The sequence below is a fragment of the Echiichthys vipera genome (assembly GCF_963691815.1).
Source record: "Echiichthys vipera genome assembly, chromosome: 20".
Classification (NCBI taxonomy): Eukaryota; Metazoa; Chordata; class Actinopteri; order Perciformes; family Trachinidae; genus Echiichthys; species Echiichthys vipera.
In genome coordinates this window covers 15,810,126-15,828,562 of record NC_139845.1, presented here as the reverse complement: position 1 = coordinate 15,828,562, position 18,437 = coordinate 15,810,126, and the positions used below count along the sequence as shown (strand labels likewise).

The window sequence follows — 18,437 nt, the reverse complement described above, 5'->3', positions numbered from 1 at the left end:
GTGTAAAACTCATTATAAACTGCTAATAAAGAGAGTTTGAAACTTGAGCTTGTTCTTTTATTTAAACCTGATATTTCCTGCTAGAAATGAAAACACCAGGCTAATATCTGTTGCAAATGTCACACAATGAATAATGAGTAAAATATTAACTCCATAATGGACAAAGGGTGGATAACTTTTAGGTAATCACTGTTGAAATAGACAATACCTTGACAAGAGGACAAAAGGACCCAGGACAAAATGAAAAATGAGGGAGGGTGCGTGAACCAGGATGTAGTTAGTTATTTTTCAGAGCTGAGGGAGAGTACCACATTACAAAGAAGACGTGTTCTGCAGCTACTCAGATTTCTTTTCAGACAAAGATTAAACTTAGGACTGCAGTTTAAAAAGCTTCTTAACTTAAATCGGTTATATGCAGTGAAAGTACGCCTCAGAATTACAGGTATTGGGTCAGGTTGATAGATCTTTAATGAAGACTGCTGATGTGTTGACAACACACCTAATGCTTGTACCATAAATAACTAAAATATAACAATTGTAGCTTGGTATTGGTTGAAGGATGTATTCAATTGTAAGTAGTGTTTTAAGTAGCTACGTACAGTTGTACCACTACTAAATATGTGTATGCATATCAAAAACTGTCCAATGATATTTTACTTGCATAATGACTTGTCACAACTCACTGCGCCTGTCATAGAGAGCTTGTGTGGCATGTACCAAAAGTTTTTTCATTAAAAAAAAAAAACTCCCTGGGGCAGTACTTCTTCCTTTTTATCCGTTGTCACAGAAACACAAAAACAGATCAGTTAGTTTACAGCATAGCTTTGATTACTTTGATTTGAAGGTAGAATGCTATTGGTAAAACAGTAACATTAAAAGATGAACATGACAAAACCTTTTACACTGTATATTGACATTGATGATTTAAAGGTACATGAACAGATCACCAGGGTCACTAGGTCACTAAAGTCCAATATTCACTCACCTCTTCATGCTGATTTTGCCTCCACAAATTCCTGAGAAAAATAGCTGGATGTAGCGGCCTTTAGCTGTTCCTTCCCCTGCTAAATAGATAACAACAGTTAGTTGCCTAATTTACTTACTTTCAGAAGGCACAGTGGAACATTATCTGGAGTCATATTTCTGGCCAACAGCCAAAGTAAGTCCAATATTCACTCCTTACATACAGAACAGCTGCTGAAAACAAAGTCATTGGGAGTGAGTGAAGAGAGACAATATAATTTTAAAAAATGAGCTAAGAAGCTAAAAAGCTCTTTAAAGCTAAAGAGTTTTTTAAAGGGTGTTTTCAGTGGGTTTGTGCTTCTGCAGACAGAAAAGGAAGTACGAGCAGCTCAAGCTAAGCTCAAGGTCTACGGTGAGGAGACAAAACGGGAGGCGACTCTTTGCATTAGCAAGAAAAACCACAAGGAAGCAAAGAATGTGCCAGAAGCTGTAGTTCCCCAATCTTCTGTCCCAACAACTCCTCATGCATGCTTGTCTTCCATCAATGACGTGATGGAGCGGTGATCAGACTTGATTTGGCTTATTGAAGTAGCTGCAGATCCATAAACAGACTTTGCACAGTGATGTTTGAAAGGTTTACAAAGATGGTGTCTTACCTCGTTCTGCTGTAGGTAAGGCGGTCTGAGTGATCGATTCCTTGAGTAGTTCTTGTTTCAAATGAACTCGATTGGTAAACAACAGCACTCAAGTTTTTTTTTGAGTGCGCACGCATGTGTGATTTTGATTGGCTGCATGGTCCCCCTCGAACTTGCTCATGCATCAACGATCACTATCTGTTTCCCAAAGTTTCATGATGTCAGCTAAATCAAAGCACAGCGAGGTATGGAAATATTTTGCAGAAATTCAAGGAAATAAAGTTGAATGTAAAATACGCCAAGCAAAGCAAAGCCACCATAGTACAACAAGTACTTGTGTGCATACGTGCGCGCAGCAACCTTTGCTTCTGCGCTTGACCCGAGACACAAACACCTTAGATTTCTGGAACCAGCACCTTGCCTCACCAACCGAAAGAAGTTAAAACATTACTTGTTTCCTCTTATGTTACCTAAAGTTAAGCAGTTATTTGGGTCAGCAGTAGCTCAGTCCATAGGTGACTTGGCTGGGAACTGTAGGGTCGCTGGTTCAAGTCCCTGTGTGGACCATGCATGGAGTGGACTGGTGGCTGGAGAGGTGCCAGTTCATCTCCTGGGCACTATCGAGGTGCTGTTGAGCAAGGCACCGAACCCCCAAATGCTCGGGGCACCGGTCACTGGCAACCCCCTCGCTCTAACATCTCTCCTTAATTGCATGTATAGGTCCTGTGTGTGTAACATGATTAATAATAAGAGTGAAAAAATTAAATTTCCCCGTTGCGGGATAAATAAAGTAATTCTTCTTATAGAATTAAGTAATTTAGATGAAGCCCTTTTTAATGACTGCAATCAAACCTTTACTAGACAGCATGAACATAGAATATAGCACAGTACACAACAATTAGCAAGTGCAAAGCAAACAAAAACTTAAACTGTAAATGTCCATATAAACCTCAAAATAAACAACTCACACAGCTCAAAATATAAAGGTTATTTTCTTCCTTTGTGTATGTTTGTAAAGTTAAAAAGTGTAAGTAAGTATTTTAAGTCCATTTGCTGTATGCAAATATAGGCTTATTTTCTGTTGTTGTAGATTAGCTGTATGCAAATGTAACCATTTCCTTCCTTTATTGTAGGTGAGCAATTAAGTGGGTATCAATATACATTGGATTGGTTCATTTAACTGTTCAGCAGTTGCTCAATTTATTGACAGCACCATAAGATGTGAGGTAATTGAAGAATACTCACAGTTCTGCATCAGTGTAAGTGACTATAATTGTACTTGACCTTTCCAACAATCCCTGTGACCTTTATCACTGATGATGTGGTGCCCTTGTGTTCAGTCTGCAGAACCAATGAAGACAAGATGGCGACGTAGCGGCAGTAGACACGCTTTGAAAACCCTCCTAGCGAACCCCAGACGGACAACGATTAATGATACTGAAGTTTCACCTATCCTTTTCTTTTTAAACATATATTTCTACCTTTTAAGAGAAATTTCTTCCTCAAACGCCGTAAGTGTTACAGTGAAACACATTAAACATTACTGCCATATTAGCCTTATGTTTAGTATACAAAAAGAAGGCTAGCATAATGCAGCTAATTATTTAACCTTGTTGTCAACAGTTGGTTTTATCTCTGCGACTAGCATAAAGTGAATACAAACATTTTATTTATTTAACATAATTATCTGAAATACTCATTTGTACCTTGTATAACATATCAGATAAACAAAAGAGTGTTCCCGTTCCAGCTAGGTGCTTATTAATTATAAAGAAACACGAAAACCATCATGAATTCATCACTTTCTCTGACGCCCGCGTTAGCGTGAAGACGCTAAGTCACCCATTGTAGCAAGGACTACTTCCACTCTGGAGTTTCAAAACAAAATGTCAAAATGAAAATCATAAAATGAAGCTTATAGGAAGTTACCTTATCGAAACATTACAGTACCATACAATTGTTAAGAGTCACTTATTGAATGGAAAACAAAGGGTAAATTATTTACAAAGTTTCATGTAAATTAACAGACACTTGAGTAATCATCTATTACACTGCTGATGGGTAACATTACACAAGCTTTTTTTGCAATTACAGATGAACTGAATCCCTAACCTTGGGATTAATAGTACAGTCCATGTAGTGAATGTTCTGTGTCATTTACTGTGAGGGTAATTGCCAACACCTCATCGTCCTGGCCAGCTGCTGTTTCAAGTCAGCAATCAATTCGAAGGGTTTGGAGAATCCTTTTTTATAAGTGCTCAGAAGACACAGAAGCATAGAAGTGAATCTAGCATTGTCAAAATGGCAGTTTTTTGGTGGTTGTCTTTGAGGTAAGTCAGTAAATGTTTTTTTTCTTTTGTGTTTTTGTGGTCTTGTCTCAAATAGTCCTGGGCCTGCACCCAGTGGCCTCGTGGCCTGATGGTCAACTTCTGGCTCTAGCTACCCGACTGTGTGCAGGCTGGACAGTAGTGCCTCTCTTTCCCAAGTGTCCGGCCCTACCTCTGGGATGAAGCTGCATGGCTCTGTGGGTTGGGGTGCAACTTTGTTTCTAGGTATGACTGGGGGGCTATGACTCAATATTGGCATGTAAATGTCGTCCGACCAGGACTCTTATCAAATATGTCAGGTTTGGGGAAGATTATACCATGTGCAGGAGAGTTAAAACAACTTCCTGTCTAATGGTGAATTATTGGCCAGCTGTTGAGATTAGGGCATAACAATTGCATGTCAAGTGACCCGACAAAAGAGGAAAAGGTTTGCTTCCTCCTCTGATTTTCTGGGAATCTGAGCATATATTTAATGTATGAGCGCTCATACATGTGTGGAAAGTTTGGTCAGATGTCATTCTAGTGGAAAGATCCGGTCCATACCTAATTTTAGAGAACCTGGCCAGTAGTTGCCAAGTGTTGTGGACGGACCGACAAAATGACTGATGCACATCATCACCCTGAGGCCCTACTACACAGCTGGAATCACAGTGTTAATTTCCCTAGAAGAGACATTATTGGTTTTCGCCATGAAACCATGTAGAACTACACCATTATGTGTACAGGAAACCTCCCTCATTATTGCCCCCCTTCTCTAATGGACTCAATCATGAGCCATTATCTGGCTGTACTAATTCTCCATTTTGTGTGACACCACTCTCCACATATTGATCCCCTCCACACATGAATGCATTTATGACCATGTCACTTCTACAGGCTGCAACCATGCAGCATGTTCACTCAGATGACTCTTTCTGTGTTTTAAGCCTGATCGATAATGAAGGAATAGGCAATGATAGTGATGGAGTGTGTGAAGGAAGGAGTTTGGAACATTAGATGAGGGTTTTTAATGGGCTCATGGAGACTTTTTGTTCAGTCTTTAGCTTCAAAAGGAGAGTTAGGCTTTATCTTGGGTTCTGATCAATTGTTTTAGACATTTCTCAAGCAAAAAGGTCAAATAATGCCTTTTTCCAGCTTCTTAATCATGACAATTCTCTGTTTTTCTTCGTCTCATGTGACAGTGAGATGAATATATTTACATTGTTGACCATTGTTTTGACATAAAAGCGTCATAACAGGCAGACAATATGAAAACATGAACCAGAATGGCTGTCAATGGGTTGGTCCCCTGCGTGTGTTGAGTACAGAATCCCACCTGTAATACTAGTGTCAGACCTGCAGGGGGCAGCTGTTTACCTATCATGTCAGAGGAAGCCGGTTGTATGCTACAGTAACAGGTGCTAACATGGAGCCTATTTATAATGTGCCATCATTAAGAAGCTATATTTATATAGACATACTGCAATTGAATGTATAGGTTGTATGTATGTATGTACTTATGTTCATGTGTTTTATAGCCTAATGCATGCTTAGTTTTACAGAAGACTTTGTTAGAACTTATAGATTTGGCTTTCAACTATATGCAAACATGAAATTGTCAGTTTTAGTAAAGCATCAAGATCAACTGCAGATATGCACATCCGTATTGCTCTATTTCATAGTGATTTTGAGTGTACAGTATTGCTCTTTATTTTTTCTGCATGATTTAATTGAATAAACAGACTAAGTCCTATGCACTCCAGCATCATGCTTCCAAAACAATATTTCCTTGCGTCATGCCGACGCTAGCAGTGACGAACTGCTCCACTACACTCCTCCTATCTTACCTTTCCTCCCCACTCTTCTTCAACTCTCCCATCAGGACCACAGGGATGTGAAAGCCTACACTGTTAAACACAAGGCTGGAGAACAACTTTTATTCTGCAGCCAGCGTTGTATTTTGGGAGTGGTTGTGGATAACCAAACGCGGCAGGAACTCCAAACTGAGGGGGGTGGGGTGGGTCAGTTAGTTAAGTGTGTTTTTCTTTTCTTTTCTAAGGGAACCAAATACAACTAAGCAGCCCTGTCCTGTGTTGTATTTCCCATATGTCGCGAAAGCAGGTCGACCATGACTACAATCTCCGTAGTATGAGCAACCTGATGGGCGAGCGGCGGAAGAAAGTGAGCGACGGAGGAGAGCGGAGTCTCATCAAGGCTCCGTCCAGCGCCAGCATCAGCAGCCAGGGCGCCTCCGCCGCCACTTCCAGCGCCGGTGCGCCAGCGGCACCCCCCACCTCCACCGGGGACCTGGAGAGGGCTGCCCGCAAGCAGTTCCAGCAGGATGTCACGCCCGGCTTCGTCTACGTCCTGGCCGCATTCTCGGCCTTGGGGGGCTTCTTGTTCGGCTACGACACCGGGGTGATCTCCGGAGCGATGCTCCTGCTGAAGAGGGAGCTGGATTTGAGCGCCCTGTGGCAGGAGCTGCTCATCTCAAGTACTGTGGCCGCGGCCGCCCTCTCTGCCCTGCTGGGTGCCTTCCTCAACGGGCTCTTCGGGCGCAGAGTGTGCATACTGCTGGCCAGCTTCTTCTTCACCGTCGGGGGGATCGTGCTGAGCACCGCCCCCGGCAAGGAGGTCCTCCTGGCGGGGAGGCTCATCGTCGGAGTGGGGCTCGGTAAGACGTGCTCTGTGTCCCTTCAGTCTGTCATCAAACTAGATGCTTGTTTGGGAATTTCTCTGCTTTTTTCTTTTGGTCTAAATTACATTTGAACCCAATAAATTAGTCTGGCATCTTGTTCTCATGAAAGAAAAAAGCCCCCACCGCGATAAGAATTTGCACAAGTTTTAAATGTCATTGTTTAAAGAGTTACTACAATGTCATTGATGTAAAGACAGATGTGCATTTTTAATAGGGAAGCAGTGAAATGTTCTCACCCCAATGGCAGCTCCGATGATTAGCCTAATGTGATACTTTATTGATTTGTGCCTTTACATGTCCCCTGCACTTGAGTCCTGTCTCCCCACCAGAGAGTCACCCCACCTTTTCTCTATCCCTCATAACTGCTTCTTCCTCTACCAGCCTCAGGCCTGGTATTTGCAATTACTCACAGTTTTTAATTACACAGCGGGCCCTCAGTTTGCTCCGCTGTATGCCCCTGGTTGTCAGACAACTTGCTGTCTTTATTTCTATTATTAGATTTAGTTGGGTACCATTAAATCATTAGAGAAAACTCATTTTAAATGATAAGTGGAGGGTAGCATCAAAGGAAGTAAAGATGAACCTCAAAGAACACAGGAGACTTTAAGTGACAATGAGGTCGCCTTGGTCAAACACTGATGTCAGAGTTACATTTATCTGATTGACCCCTTCCCCGCTTCCTCCCCTTCGGACTTGCACATCCCCTTTCAACTTCTGCCTTCCCTGTATGAATGATTTTCACTCTGCTTTCTCCTCTCTTGAATCATCCCTCTGCCTGCCCCCCCCCCCCATCCACTCTCTGCATGCCTCCATATTCAACGCGCCTTTTGATCAGAATTCAATGTACCCCAAATAATTTGTAATGACTGTTGTTACACATGAGTCACATCCTCTGTGGAAAGGGCTGTTGAAACTGGCTTTCCAGGCTTAGCGACACATTGATGGCACTCATCTGCCACCTCCTTGTAGGGTAGTAAGCGCTCTCCTCAGTGATACATGGATGAATTGCAGACCATTTTCTCTCCTGAGTCAACCACTGTGAGAGGAGAGGAGGCTTGAATCTGCAAAAATCATCCATGATCATAGTGAAGCGCTCAGCCTTTACTTCCTCTACAAACTAAAGTATTTTTATTCTTGACGTTTGACTCCAGATTTGCCTTCAGACCCCTTTAAGTTAATTTCTACTTCTTCTTGTGATGACTGGATGTAATTTTGATTTGTGTTGTGTGGTGTATAAATCAACCATACTATACATAGCATCTATTTATTTTTCTGGCAACTGGAATGTGCAGATGACTGTTTCTTGGTTCATTTTTGACCTGGTGGGCTTATGTGAGGGCTTCACTGCTGGGTGGAAGGAAAAAGCAGGGGAAAATGGCTTAAAGGGAAATACTGGGAATACTTTTGTCTGTTTGTTTTGCATTTCTCCTTCTTCTTCTTATTATTATGTTGGAATACAGTGTGCATTTTTCTTTTGGCTATAAAAAGACATCCAAAGAACAAAACCCTCGATGTCACAGTAAAGTTTGTTTTGATTTCAAGGAACCTCATGTGATTTATAGGAAGTGTGGATGTGAACTGAACTATATGCAACTGAGAATGAAATTAAAGCTTTGAGTTTCCTGTTATGTATTATATAGCTTGGGTAACTTAAGTATGTGGGAAATGCTTTCCTCACTGGACATGAATGAAGCAAATCAGAGATTGACAAGACTTGTGAACAGTGGAACATGAGCCCTATTATCTTCTAATACCCTGTGTGCAAACTTATAGTTTATATTATATCAGCATTTCCTCCCCATGAAAACAGATGCAATATTCAGTAAGAGGAATGGTTCTGATTATGCAATTCTTTTCCAAAATCTGAATCCAAAATTGTGAACATGTTTTAAGAATTCTCTAAACCATTTGTTTAAACCTGCCCACCCCTTGAACCCCACCCAGTATTCCCTCTTGAAGGTTCCATCAACTTGTTTTTTGGTATATTTGAATTTGCGCATAAAGCACCTGGAGGAAACCTTACCAAGATCAGTGAGTTCTTCTCAGCCTGTGAAAACTGATGATATCTTCTATAACTCTAGAGGGGCTTTAAAGTCTGAGTACTTTGAAGATGTCCTCAGCGTTATCTTTTGTGGTTTTGGAGAGGATGAATTTATAACAGAGAGCGTGTGTGATGAACTGGGGCCTAAGAGTTTAAAATATATGGCTCCAAATAAGAGACCCTATTAAGGTGCATTATGGGAACTGTTGGATCCACCAGTTGCATGCCGATATAAGAAAACACCAATGTTTGGGGACCAAAACAACACACATTCAGAAAATTGATTATCGTTTGTCAGAAAATAATAATCAACAACAATTTTGATAATTCATATTTTATATATATTTTATCAAGGTATGATCTGCAGAGTTATCTTAAAAATGTTTAAACTAAAACAAAAGTAATCGCTCACAATCATCACTTACACCTGCTAGAAGTGTGTGGTGGTGTCTGTACCTGCAGAGACCCTGCTCACTGCCTGGATTTTCTCTTTTCTTCTTATTTAGTTGTGTGCCGGATGTTTAGGGGCACCAGCAAAGAGACTTTGGGCCCCGTGTGGGTGTGTAACCCCGAACCAATAACAGGGCGCAGGTTGAGTAGCTTCTCATACCGACAGACAATGCACAAGAGTGCTGCTGTTAGCTGTCATTGGCACGTGTGTCTGTCTTACCGACCCACAGACAGACAGGAGGAAGCTCTACATTCACTCATAATCCGACAGTGCAGCACCTTCCAGCATGGTTGTGCAGATGTGTGTGTGTGTGTACTTTGAACTAACTATCAGAAAATAATGTTGTATTTCTCTGATACACTGAATTGTCCTAGCTAGCCCACTCCCTCTCTTCATTCACTGTCTAGCTCACCACCGCTGCTCTCTCGATGCTCTCTCGCTGCTCTCTCGCTGTCTCTGTGTCTCTGTCTCTTTCTCTCTCTGTCTTGTTGAGCTGGGTAGGAAGGGACACCTTTGACTGCTGTGTGTTTACAAACAGTAGGCAACTACATATTATACCTTTTTTAAGACAAGACAAAATGTAATGAGAAACATTTACTGTTTTTATTCCATTGTAAGTTGAGTATATTTGGGGTTTGCACTGTGTTGGACAAAACAAGTTGTTTCAAGATATCTCATTTTTTCACTCCTTTCTAAGGTTTGATAGACTAAATAATTAATCTTTTAGTCATAAAAATCAAAAGATAAATTAATAATAATTCATAATAATGAAAACAATTGGTAGTTTTGGCCCTGCAACTAAATGACAATTTGTTTAAGTGACAAATGTCCCAAATGCTGCTGCTTTAATCCACTTAAGAATTTCATTTCTTTTGATTTTAGAGATATCTGCATATCTGTTGTTAGTAGAAATAAACAATGATTATTTTCTACCTCCGAGTTTTGGTAACATAGGTAATGGATCGTCATCAGCTTTATGGAGATGGGTGCCCATGAAGAGCCAATGTTCATTTGAAATATCATCAATATCAACACACACAGGCAGTAATGCCAGTCTAGTGTGTGTTTGTTTAAAATCACCAATAATGAAAGGTGAGGGAAAGAAAAATGCAGAATATGATGCAGCTACACACTTCATTTACATACACAAGCTCTGATTGCTAAAATGTGGAAGAAACTAATCACACAAGTCATTTCAGCTGTTACATTATAAGTGGCTGTTTCATTATAAGTACCCCCTCCCATTATGCGTTCACAATCTTTTCCCATACAGTTGTCTTCATTACCCAAGCATGCATGAGCCGGCCCTGATACATAATGAAACACATTCTGGCACTACAATTAGCCACTGGAGATGCTAAGGCAACATATTTCATTGCAGGCAATTATTCTGGCGGAGCACATCACCTTCACACGCACATTAACGTGACTGCCAGTTCTCAGGAAAACCAACTGCTTAGCATTTCTGAACTGAACTCGCCAAAAAGGTCATCAGAGCCGTTTGTCAAACCAGGAAAAGGCCATACACCGTCAAGCCCTGCCTCCCCATATTTCTGCTCATAAGCGCGTGTTTCGTCTGCTCCTGGCCGGTTATTGTTGATCTGACCTTTGCCTGAGCTCATAGACTCGTGTGATACGAGTCATTGCAAGTGTGAGCAAACAGACAGTATTGAACCAGACTTTTGGACATTCGCCAAGTTATGTAATTAATCCTTGTCATGCCAATATTAAGAGGTTTTCTACCTGCACAGGATATTTGTAGCAAGATGTTTCAATCTTGGAGAAGTTAGCTCTTAGCTATGGATTTGTGATGTGTAAGGAGAGTTGTTTTATAATCAAACATAGGAATTTACTCCAACCAATCTACGGTCTACATAGGCCTATTTGCCGTGGAATGCGGCACCGGTTTGTGGAAAGACCCTTTTTGGTAAAAACGGGGAATATCGGACCTTTTTTCTAAAAAAGGGTCCGATGGTCCGACACATACAACCCGGACCATAGGTATGCTCCCTTGTACGACATTTTTAAGGACAGTAAAGTACACGCCAAGCACAGCAATCTAAAATGAGCCCACTGACAACTTTGACCATTTTCCATCTGTCATGTGACCATTGCCCTGCGGCTCTTTGCGGTACCTCTAAAATAATGATTTCTTTTGTGTGTGTGATCTGTGTGGTAATGGTTAGATATAAAAGGGGAAAAAGAGTCATGAAATGTTTTTTCTTATAATAAATCTGCTATGATGCTTTCAGCCTTAGTCACAATCCATCCCTTGATACATAGATATATAAACACAGCCTCACAGTGTGTGTACAATCATGTTTTCTTGCTAAATGATCTAGCATTTGCAAATGTTGAAATGTTTTGACGTTGAAGACAGTAGATGAAGGGGCCGCATAAAAATAGTACAGTTAATTACATTTTGATAAGACTTAATTATTACCTAGAGGTTTTATAATTAATTGGTTGTTTTATATAATTAAGTCACAATGCCCGTCCTAACTAGGTGAAAGCTAGCATATTATTATTGGGAATCAAATCACAACAATGTCAGGTGTCCTTGAAACTGATTGTTTTTGGCTTGACATTTGGGCATTTTGAGTTACTTTTCCCCAAAATGGTTTCATGAAAAGTCAAAGTTTATATGATAATCTCTTGAGTGAAGCTATATCGTAAAAACCTAGAAAATTGGAGTTCCATACATGCCAGGATTTGCCTTTAGTGAATGTGAAATTAAGCATGCTTTACTGAATTTAATCAATAAACGGCACAACCTCTCCTTCTTTTACCACTGAACTGAATCAGTTCTCACACCAGTCAACAGCTTTATCTCGGGGAGTTTTCTTTTCCTTACTACGCATTTTCAAGGATGCTCCATTAGCCTCTAATTAGCTTTCTCCATCACAACCAGCTACTTAGTACCAGAAAATGTCCTCCATGTCTCTTTACTTCATCACAGTGATGGAGGGTCTAGTGAAGTATCTCCCTGGTACTCTGATCGAGTCAGTCAGTCTAAAGCTTTGTACTATGTGCCTCGAGGCTGCCTTCACAAGACCAGACAGATTTCTTGTTTAACTGTGCTGTGCTGCTTTGAGGCAGAGTCGGACCAGACGATGACTTTATGAGGCTGTGTGTTTGTGTGTGTGGAGAACAGAGTGCTGGGAGCTGTCCCCTGGTGCTGAAAGGAGAGCTCATTAACGAGAAAGAGAACACACTGCGAATGTGTTTTATAAGTGATTCACCTTCAAGTAAGTGAAGAAACCTGCCATTTGGTTGAGGTAGTTTTTGCTTCCGGTTCAAAACCTCTACTTCTTCTACTCTGTTTACTTGCAGATTACAGCCACATAGCCTAGATTATTCACTCCAAACCAGTTGATGGAAACACACATATTTTGCATTTCATTTTTGCAACATTCCAAAAGTACACTTAAAGTTGTACATCTGTTTAATTGCCTTTTTAAGTTCCTATCTATCGAAGGGTGAGTTAAAACAATTGTGATTGATCATATGACTCACTAATGAAAGCACGTCTTGCCTGTCAGTGAACTGTATTAGACCTTTTTACTGGCCTTTAATGGTATTAGCTTTAATAGGCTCTAACACATTTTCCCTCTGACCACCTGCAGCAAGATCTGAAATGATCCATTACTCAGTAAATGCATGAACATCAGCTGTAGTATCTCACTCATGGGCATATGGGCTATCTGTGGAAGCAGGTGTGGCTTAGATGGAGACAAGCTGGTGATACATATGGCTAAGATGTATGAAACGGGAAGATGGAGGGAAGCTAGTAAAAGGTAGGATGAAGAGGTCTGGTTGTATGAGGTGAACACAAATAGAGGCATTATGAGGAGGAGGACTTGTTTGTGTTAAGTGTGTTAAAATCAGTGCATATGTTCATCTTTGTGTGTGCATCTGATGTCATCTGAGTCACAAACCTACAGTGATAACACACAAAATCAAAATGTCCGATAGAAAGGGGAAAAACGGATTTCATGGCATTTCGCTGACTCTGCTGATGAACTGCTGTAGAATGAAATCTGCCTACTGCTCTGTACCTGTTGAATAACTAAAACTTGATACTTAATCTGATATAATAGAGCTCTTTTCAAACATATTTTATTGGACTCCATTCAATGATACAGTATAGCATATTGTGTTTGACAAAAAAAGTCTAGGGCAAGGTCCAATTAGTGCAAAATTTAGAGGGCCTTCAGCTGCATATTGTGGTCCTCGTTAGCAAATGGAGTTGGTCGCCAAGGAGATGGTACAGTTGACCTTAGTATGGAATTATAGTTATGTGATAACAGGTGGTTGTATTTGTGGAACAGTATGTGCGTGACAAAACTAGCACAATATGTACATACTGGCACACTGCATTTCTTAATCAGAAAAAGAAACTAAAATACGTCTTACCTCGACTGTAGGCTAACTTATAAGATAGACGTTAGGCTTTTCTCGTGTCTGTCTTTCAGCAGCATCTCTCAAAAGCTTATGAATGGTTTTCCATCAAACTGGCCTAAGCAGACAGACAGGCTTCTTGCCAAAGAGCAGTTGATTAGATTTCAACAGTGATCTGGATCTCAGATTTCCGGCCTCGGTTGATAATCTTTTTTGTTGTTGTTTTTCAGCCATAACTAAGATAAAGACTTGACTCCAAATCGTAAGGGTGTGTTTGCACAATCAAGAAATCAATTTTAAGACGTAAGGACGATTGATATCTCTGGGTGTAACAGCAAACTGGAGAGCTCTCCAGCCTTGGCTATCTACGAGTGCCTCTCCTCTGATCACTCAACACTGAACAATAAACAAGGTAGACTTGACCATAGGCCTTTTTAACCATTACTTATAGTATACAGTGCTTTTTTTTCAAGAAATGAAATTGTGCTTTGAAATGTTAAAGATTGGGATTTCCCTCCACAAATCACTCTTTTCTGTTGGTCTTTTTAAAGGAGAATAAATGCTCCTTGCTCTGGGTTATCGATTTCCCTTTCCCAGAGCTGCCACAGTGTGGTGCCCGCTCTGAGACTGGTTTCCCAGCAAGTGGTTGCCATAGAAACAGGTAGCCACGTAGTCATGGCGGCCGTAGAGGGCAGGGTGGTGGCAGTAGGTAGGGACGGGAGGGAGCGGTGACGGGGGGGGGGGGGGGGGTGTATAGAAATCAGTGGCAGTCAGACTATTAATAGAGCTTATCAGGAGCCAGCTGCAGAAAGCAGCGGTCTCGTGGCACCTTCAGATACATCCTTGGCAAACACACCCTGTTTGTTTAGTCTGTATATGAGTACAGTATTTGTTGTCTTGGGTTCACTTCATGCCCACATGATGTCATTGTTTCTGTCGTTGATGTCAGCGTCAAAGATCAAAGCAATTTTTTCCGAGTCCTTTCTCATATAAGCGTGCATTTCCTCTGAGAACAAGCAACACACTGAGTCACTTAACCCTCCCGCTGACTGTCGCCTCTCCCTCTCTCTCTCCCCCCTGTGTAGGTATTGCTTCTATGACAGTGCCAGTGTACATCGCTGAGGCCTCGCCGCCCCACCTCAGGGGTCAGTTGGTGACAGTTAACACCCTCTTCATCACCGGTGGACAGTTCACTGCCAGCCTCATCGATGGCGCCTTCAGCTACCTGCAACGAGATGGGTGGAGGTCAGACACATACAGACGATTGAAATTTAATTTAAGACAAACAAAGGGATAGTTTACATAACATGGCATCTTACTGTATATGCATAAATACGCTTTAGCTACTTTAAAAAGGATTCCTATCCCCCTATAAGATCGACGGTCATATAGTCAGATATGACATTGGCGTCTTTTCTTTGGGTTCTCATCACGTCAAATGCCAGAAAAAGTCGGACTGGCTTAAAACCCTCTTTCCAAATGTCAACACATGCACAGGTCAGCTCCTAACATTTGCCGAGAGCAGCCGTGCTGTAGGTTGGAAAGATATAGTATACCTCTTTATATGTCCTTGTTTTCTCTTTTATCTGTTACCTTCTTCGCTCTTTTCTGCTTCTGCTTGCATCTTTTCCTGCTTCTCACACTGAAAGCTGGTCTACAGCCTCCAAGGTGTGTGAACGTTGGGCTGTGAGATACAGTACGGTAGATAAGAATCGTCCTTTTTGCAAAGGATTTGCTTCAACTACGGTGCTGATGGAGATGGCGGAGATTGAAGCTCCTAGATTGCTGTTATAATCACTTTTTCAGAGAAACTTATTGAGTTATGAATGTTGCCTGATTAACTTCTTTGCCTGCACTGCAGAAGAAGAGCCTTATGTCTGGGTGTTTACTAAAGTAAAAATGTATTATTTTTTTCCATATTTTTTCTTCTCCACTTCTTCTAGTACTAACTCTATAGATAAAGACCTCTTGCATTTTATCAATATCATTTCCTCCCTCATTCATCCCCCTTCTCTTGCTGTACCCTCTTATTATTTGCCTTCACCACATAATGTATTGGATTTGTTCGAATCTCGGCTGGGGCCCTTCTGTGTGGAGTTTATATGTTCTCCCCATGTCTGCGTGGGTTCTCTCCAGGTTGTCTGGCTTCGTCCCAGAGTCCAAAGACAGGCAGGTGTTAAGGTTAATTGATGACTCTAAATTGCCCGTAGGTGTGAATGTGAGTTTGAATGGTTGTCTGTCTCCATTTGTCTCTATGTGCCCTGGCGTCCTGTCCAGGGTGTACCCCGCCTCACGGCCAATGTCACCTGGGATCAGCTCCAGCCCCTCCGCGACCCCGATATGGACAAGCGGTTGAAGATTGTGGATGGATGGACCCTTGAACCCTGATTTTGTGCATGAGCAGATACAGAGAGGACATTTTCCTCTCAACATAATAGTCCAGTATATCAATGTTTACTTTGGGTAAAGTTGTTCTTCCATGGAATTAGAAATCAACCCTTATAGTTTTTGTTTGCTCGCAGAAATGCAGAGGTTAAACATGCAGTCAAAGTGTATGTTTATATGTGCACCAATGATGAGATATTTACAGACTAAGAGAATATCTGATCTTTTTCACTGATCACGGGCAAAATAGGAGTATAGGAGTATAGGAGTATTTTTTTTTACACTGCAACACTCCATCTCTGACGTTCAGGGTCAAAGTTAAATGCTAAATGTAAATGCTAGGGTTATTTTAAGCAGAGGAATTTGAATAAAGCCTTGACATTTTCCCCAGTTTTTAATTATAATGAAGTTAACACCTGATGCTTGCTGACAAATAACCAAACGACAACCTTTTTGCAACCTGTAACTAATGCCAAAATTTCCATTAGTCAAGAACCAAAAACACCTGGTTGTGTGGTTTTCAAGATCATAATTAGATTCCTCACTCCATGTGTGCCCTCCCCTTTTCTTTCTTTCTAGGTACATGTTGGGTCTGTCTGTGCTTCCCGCCGTGCTCCAGTTCATGGGATTCCTGTTCCTGCCAGAGAGCCCTCGCTGGTTAATCCAGCGTGGGCTGACCCAGAAGGCCCGCCGTGTGCTCAGTCAGATCCGTGGCAACCAGAACATCGACGAGGAGTATGACAGCATCAAGAACAGCATTGATGAGGAGGAGGACAGCGGAGGAGGTAATGGGGCGTTTTTGTTTTTTCCAATCCAGAGCGTTGAGAAAGTTTTACATTTACGCCAGATTTTGGACGGCTGCACTGTTTTTTAAATCAATTAGCCATTCCCCTTAAATTCAATTCCTTGACTATGTTGATAGTCAAATTGTGTAATAGTAGGAGGACCGGAGGCTAAACCACTGGAATCAAAGTTAAATAAAAGTGGGAGAGTTTTTTTCTCCGTAATGCTCCGTACACAAATTTCATGACAGTGAAAAACACACCTTCCCCTGTCTCTGCGATGGTATTTCTAGCCATCTGTTAATTAGATGCATTTCATTGAGTGTATTTACTCCATATGCTAATACAGAAATATAGTGTGGAAATGAGGTGTTACAATACTCCCTAGAAAGTTAATCTGTTCAGTCGGTGGCTATTCATTTTTTTCTATTCTTTGCTAATCTCACCAGCTAGATTGTGTAAAAAAGATGTTGGACTATAACCCAGGTTGTTTATGTATCTAGGGTGTTGCTATTGCTATTACAGTTCTGAAGAAAATAGAAACCAAAGTGTTGGTAGTTCACCTATGAGGGTATTAAAGTCTCCAACCACAACCTTTTCAAGGCTACAGGTCAGACATCACTCATGACCTTGGCTCTCTTTGAGATTACATCAATAGATGACCTCCCCAAAGAGCAAAGGCATACCGTGCTGCTGGAGTCGAGGGATGTTTGGATACATGATTGAAAGGGACTGGCTAATTCTTGGGCTCATGTTATTAACACCTCACAGCTGACAGAGTCACCATCCTGAGCCTTGAAGGCAGCAGCCTCCTTTTCAGTCACTTTGATGTCCTCGTCAGTGAGGCTGATTAGAAAGTTCATGGTCCCCTCCTGCTGTGTGATGAAGTCCTTCCTATCAAAGCAACAATAAGTCATTCAGTTGCTCGGTTGAGTTCCCTGGCCTCCTAGTGCTATGAGGGTGACCTGCCAATCAGACATCAAACAGTGCTAGCAGCAATCTAACATATTTTCTCTCAATTTCCTGGACCTCTTCTGTCTGCCTGGACCTCTTCTGTCTGCTCACCAATGGTGGCTTTCAGCTCTCAGGATTATTTTGTAGCTCCTGCACAAGTTTCCTCATGCAGCAACAGGTGTTAAAAGCAGTGTATTGTTGAAGCTTCCAGTAGGTTGAATTTTGATGATGGCCATTTAGCTTTCAACAAGGCGAATACATATCAAGTGATCTATGCTAGCAGAAAGTGGCGGAGGGTAATGTGACGGGTTAGAGAGAAAATACTTTCTTCTTCATTCTACTTAATTATTGTGTTAGCTGACCTTTGCTTCAGCACTTGAATGCTGCTGTTTCACAAGAGGGTTTGCCAGCGTGAGCAGACAGTATTGAATGGGGTTGTCACAATGTCGGCTGACTGAGCTTTATTAGCTATAATGCTGTTTCATGCTGTTCTTATTTCAAAGTGTGTGTGTGTGTGTGTGTGTGTGTGTGTGTGTGTGTGTGTGTGTGTGTGTGTGTGTGTCTGATCCTGCAAATCATAACCCAGGACACACATAAACTCACTTGTATTTACCCATATTTCATCATATTTTTTTATCTGCCATCTGTTTGTGCCCGTGTGTAAGAGAAAGCAAGAGTGAAATACAATTATATCCACATAAGAGAGACAATATGCACACTCACATATGCAGAGCATATGGTGTGATAATTGCTGTAGAGATGTGAATTTGAATCAAATTCCAAAAACGGTTACTTTCACTATTGCTGGAATCAATGTTCAA

At 41.3% G+C, this 18,437-nt stretch overlaps 1 protein-coding gene across 1 annotated transcript in view; it reads left to right on the top strand.

Annotated features, from left to right (window-relative positions):
* Positions 1-6,010: 6,010 nt before the first annotated feature.
* LOC310962392 (proton myo-inositol cotransporter-like) overlaps positions 6,011-18,437 on the top strand; it is a gene marked incomplete at both ends in the record, with an annotated part of 67,229 nt that continues 54,802 nt past the window's right edge. Inside the window, 3 exons of the mRNA XM_083934855.1 lie at positions 6,011-6,578; positions 14,581-14,740; positions 16,460-16,665. Of these exons, the coding sequence (XP_083790981.1) occupies positions 6,011-6,578; positions 14,581-14,740; positions 16,460-16,665 (934 nt within the window). The remainder of the gene's footprint in view (positions 6,579-14,580; positions 14,741-16,459; positions 16,666-18,437) is intronic.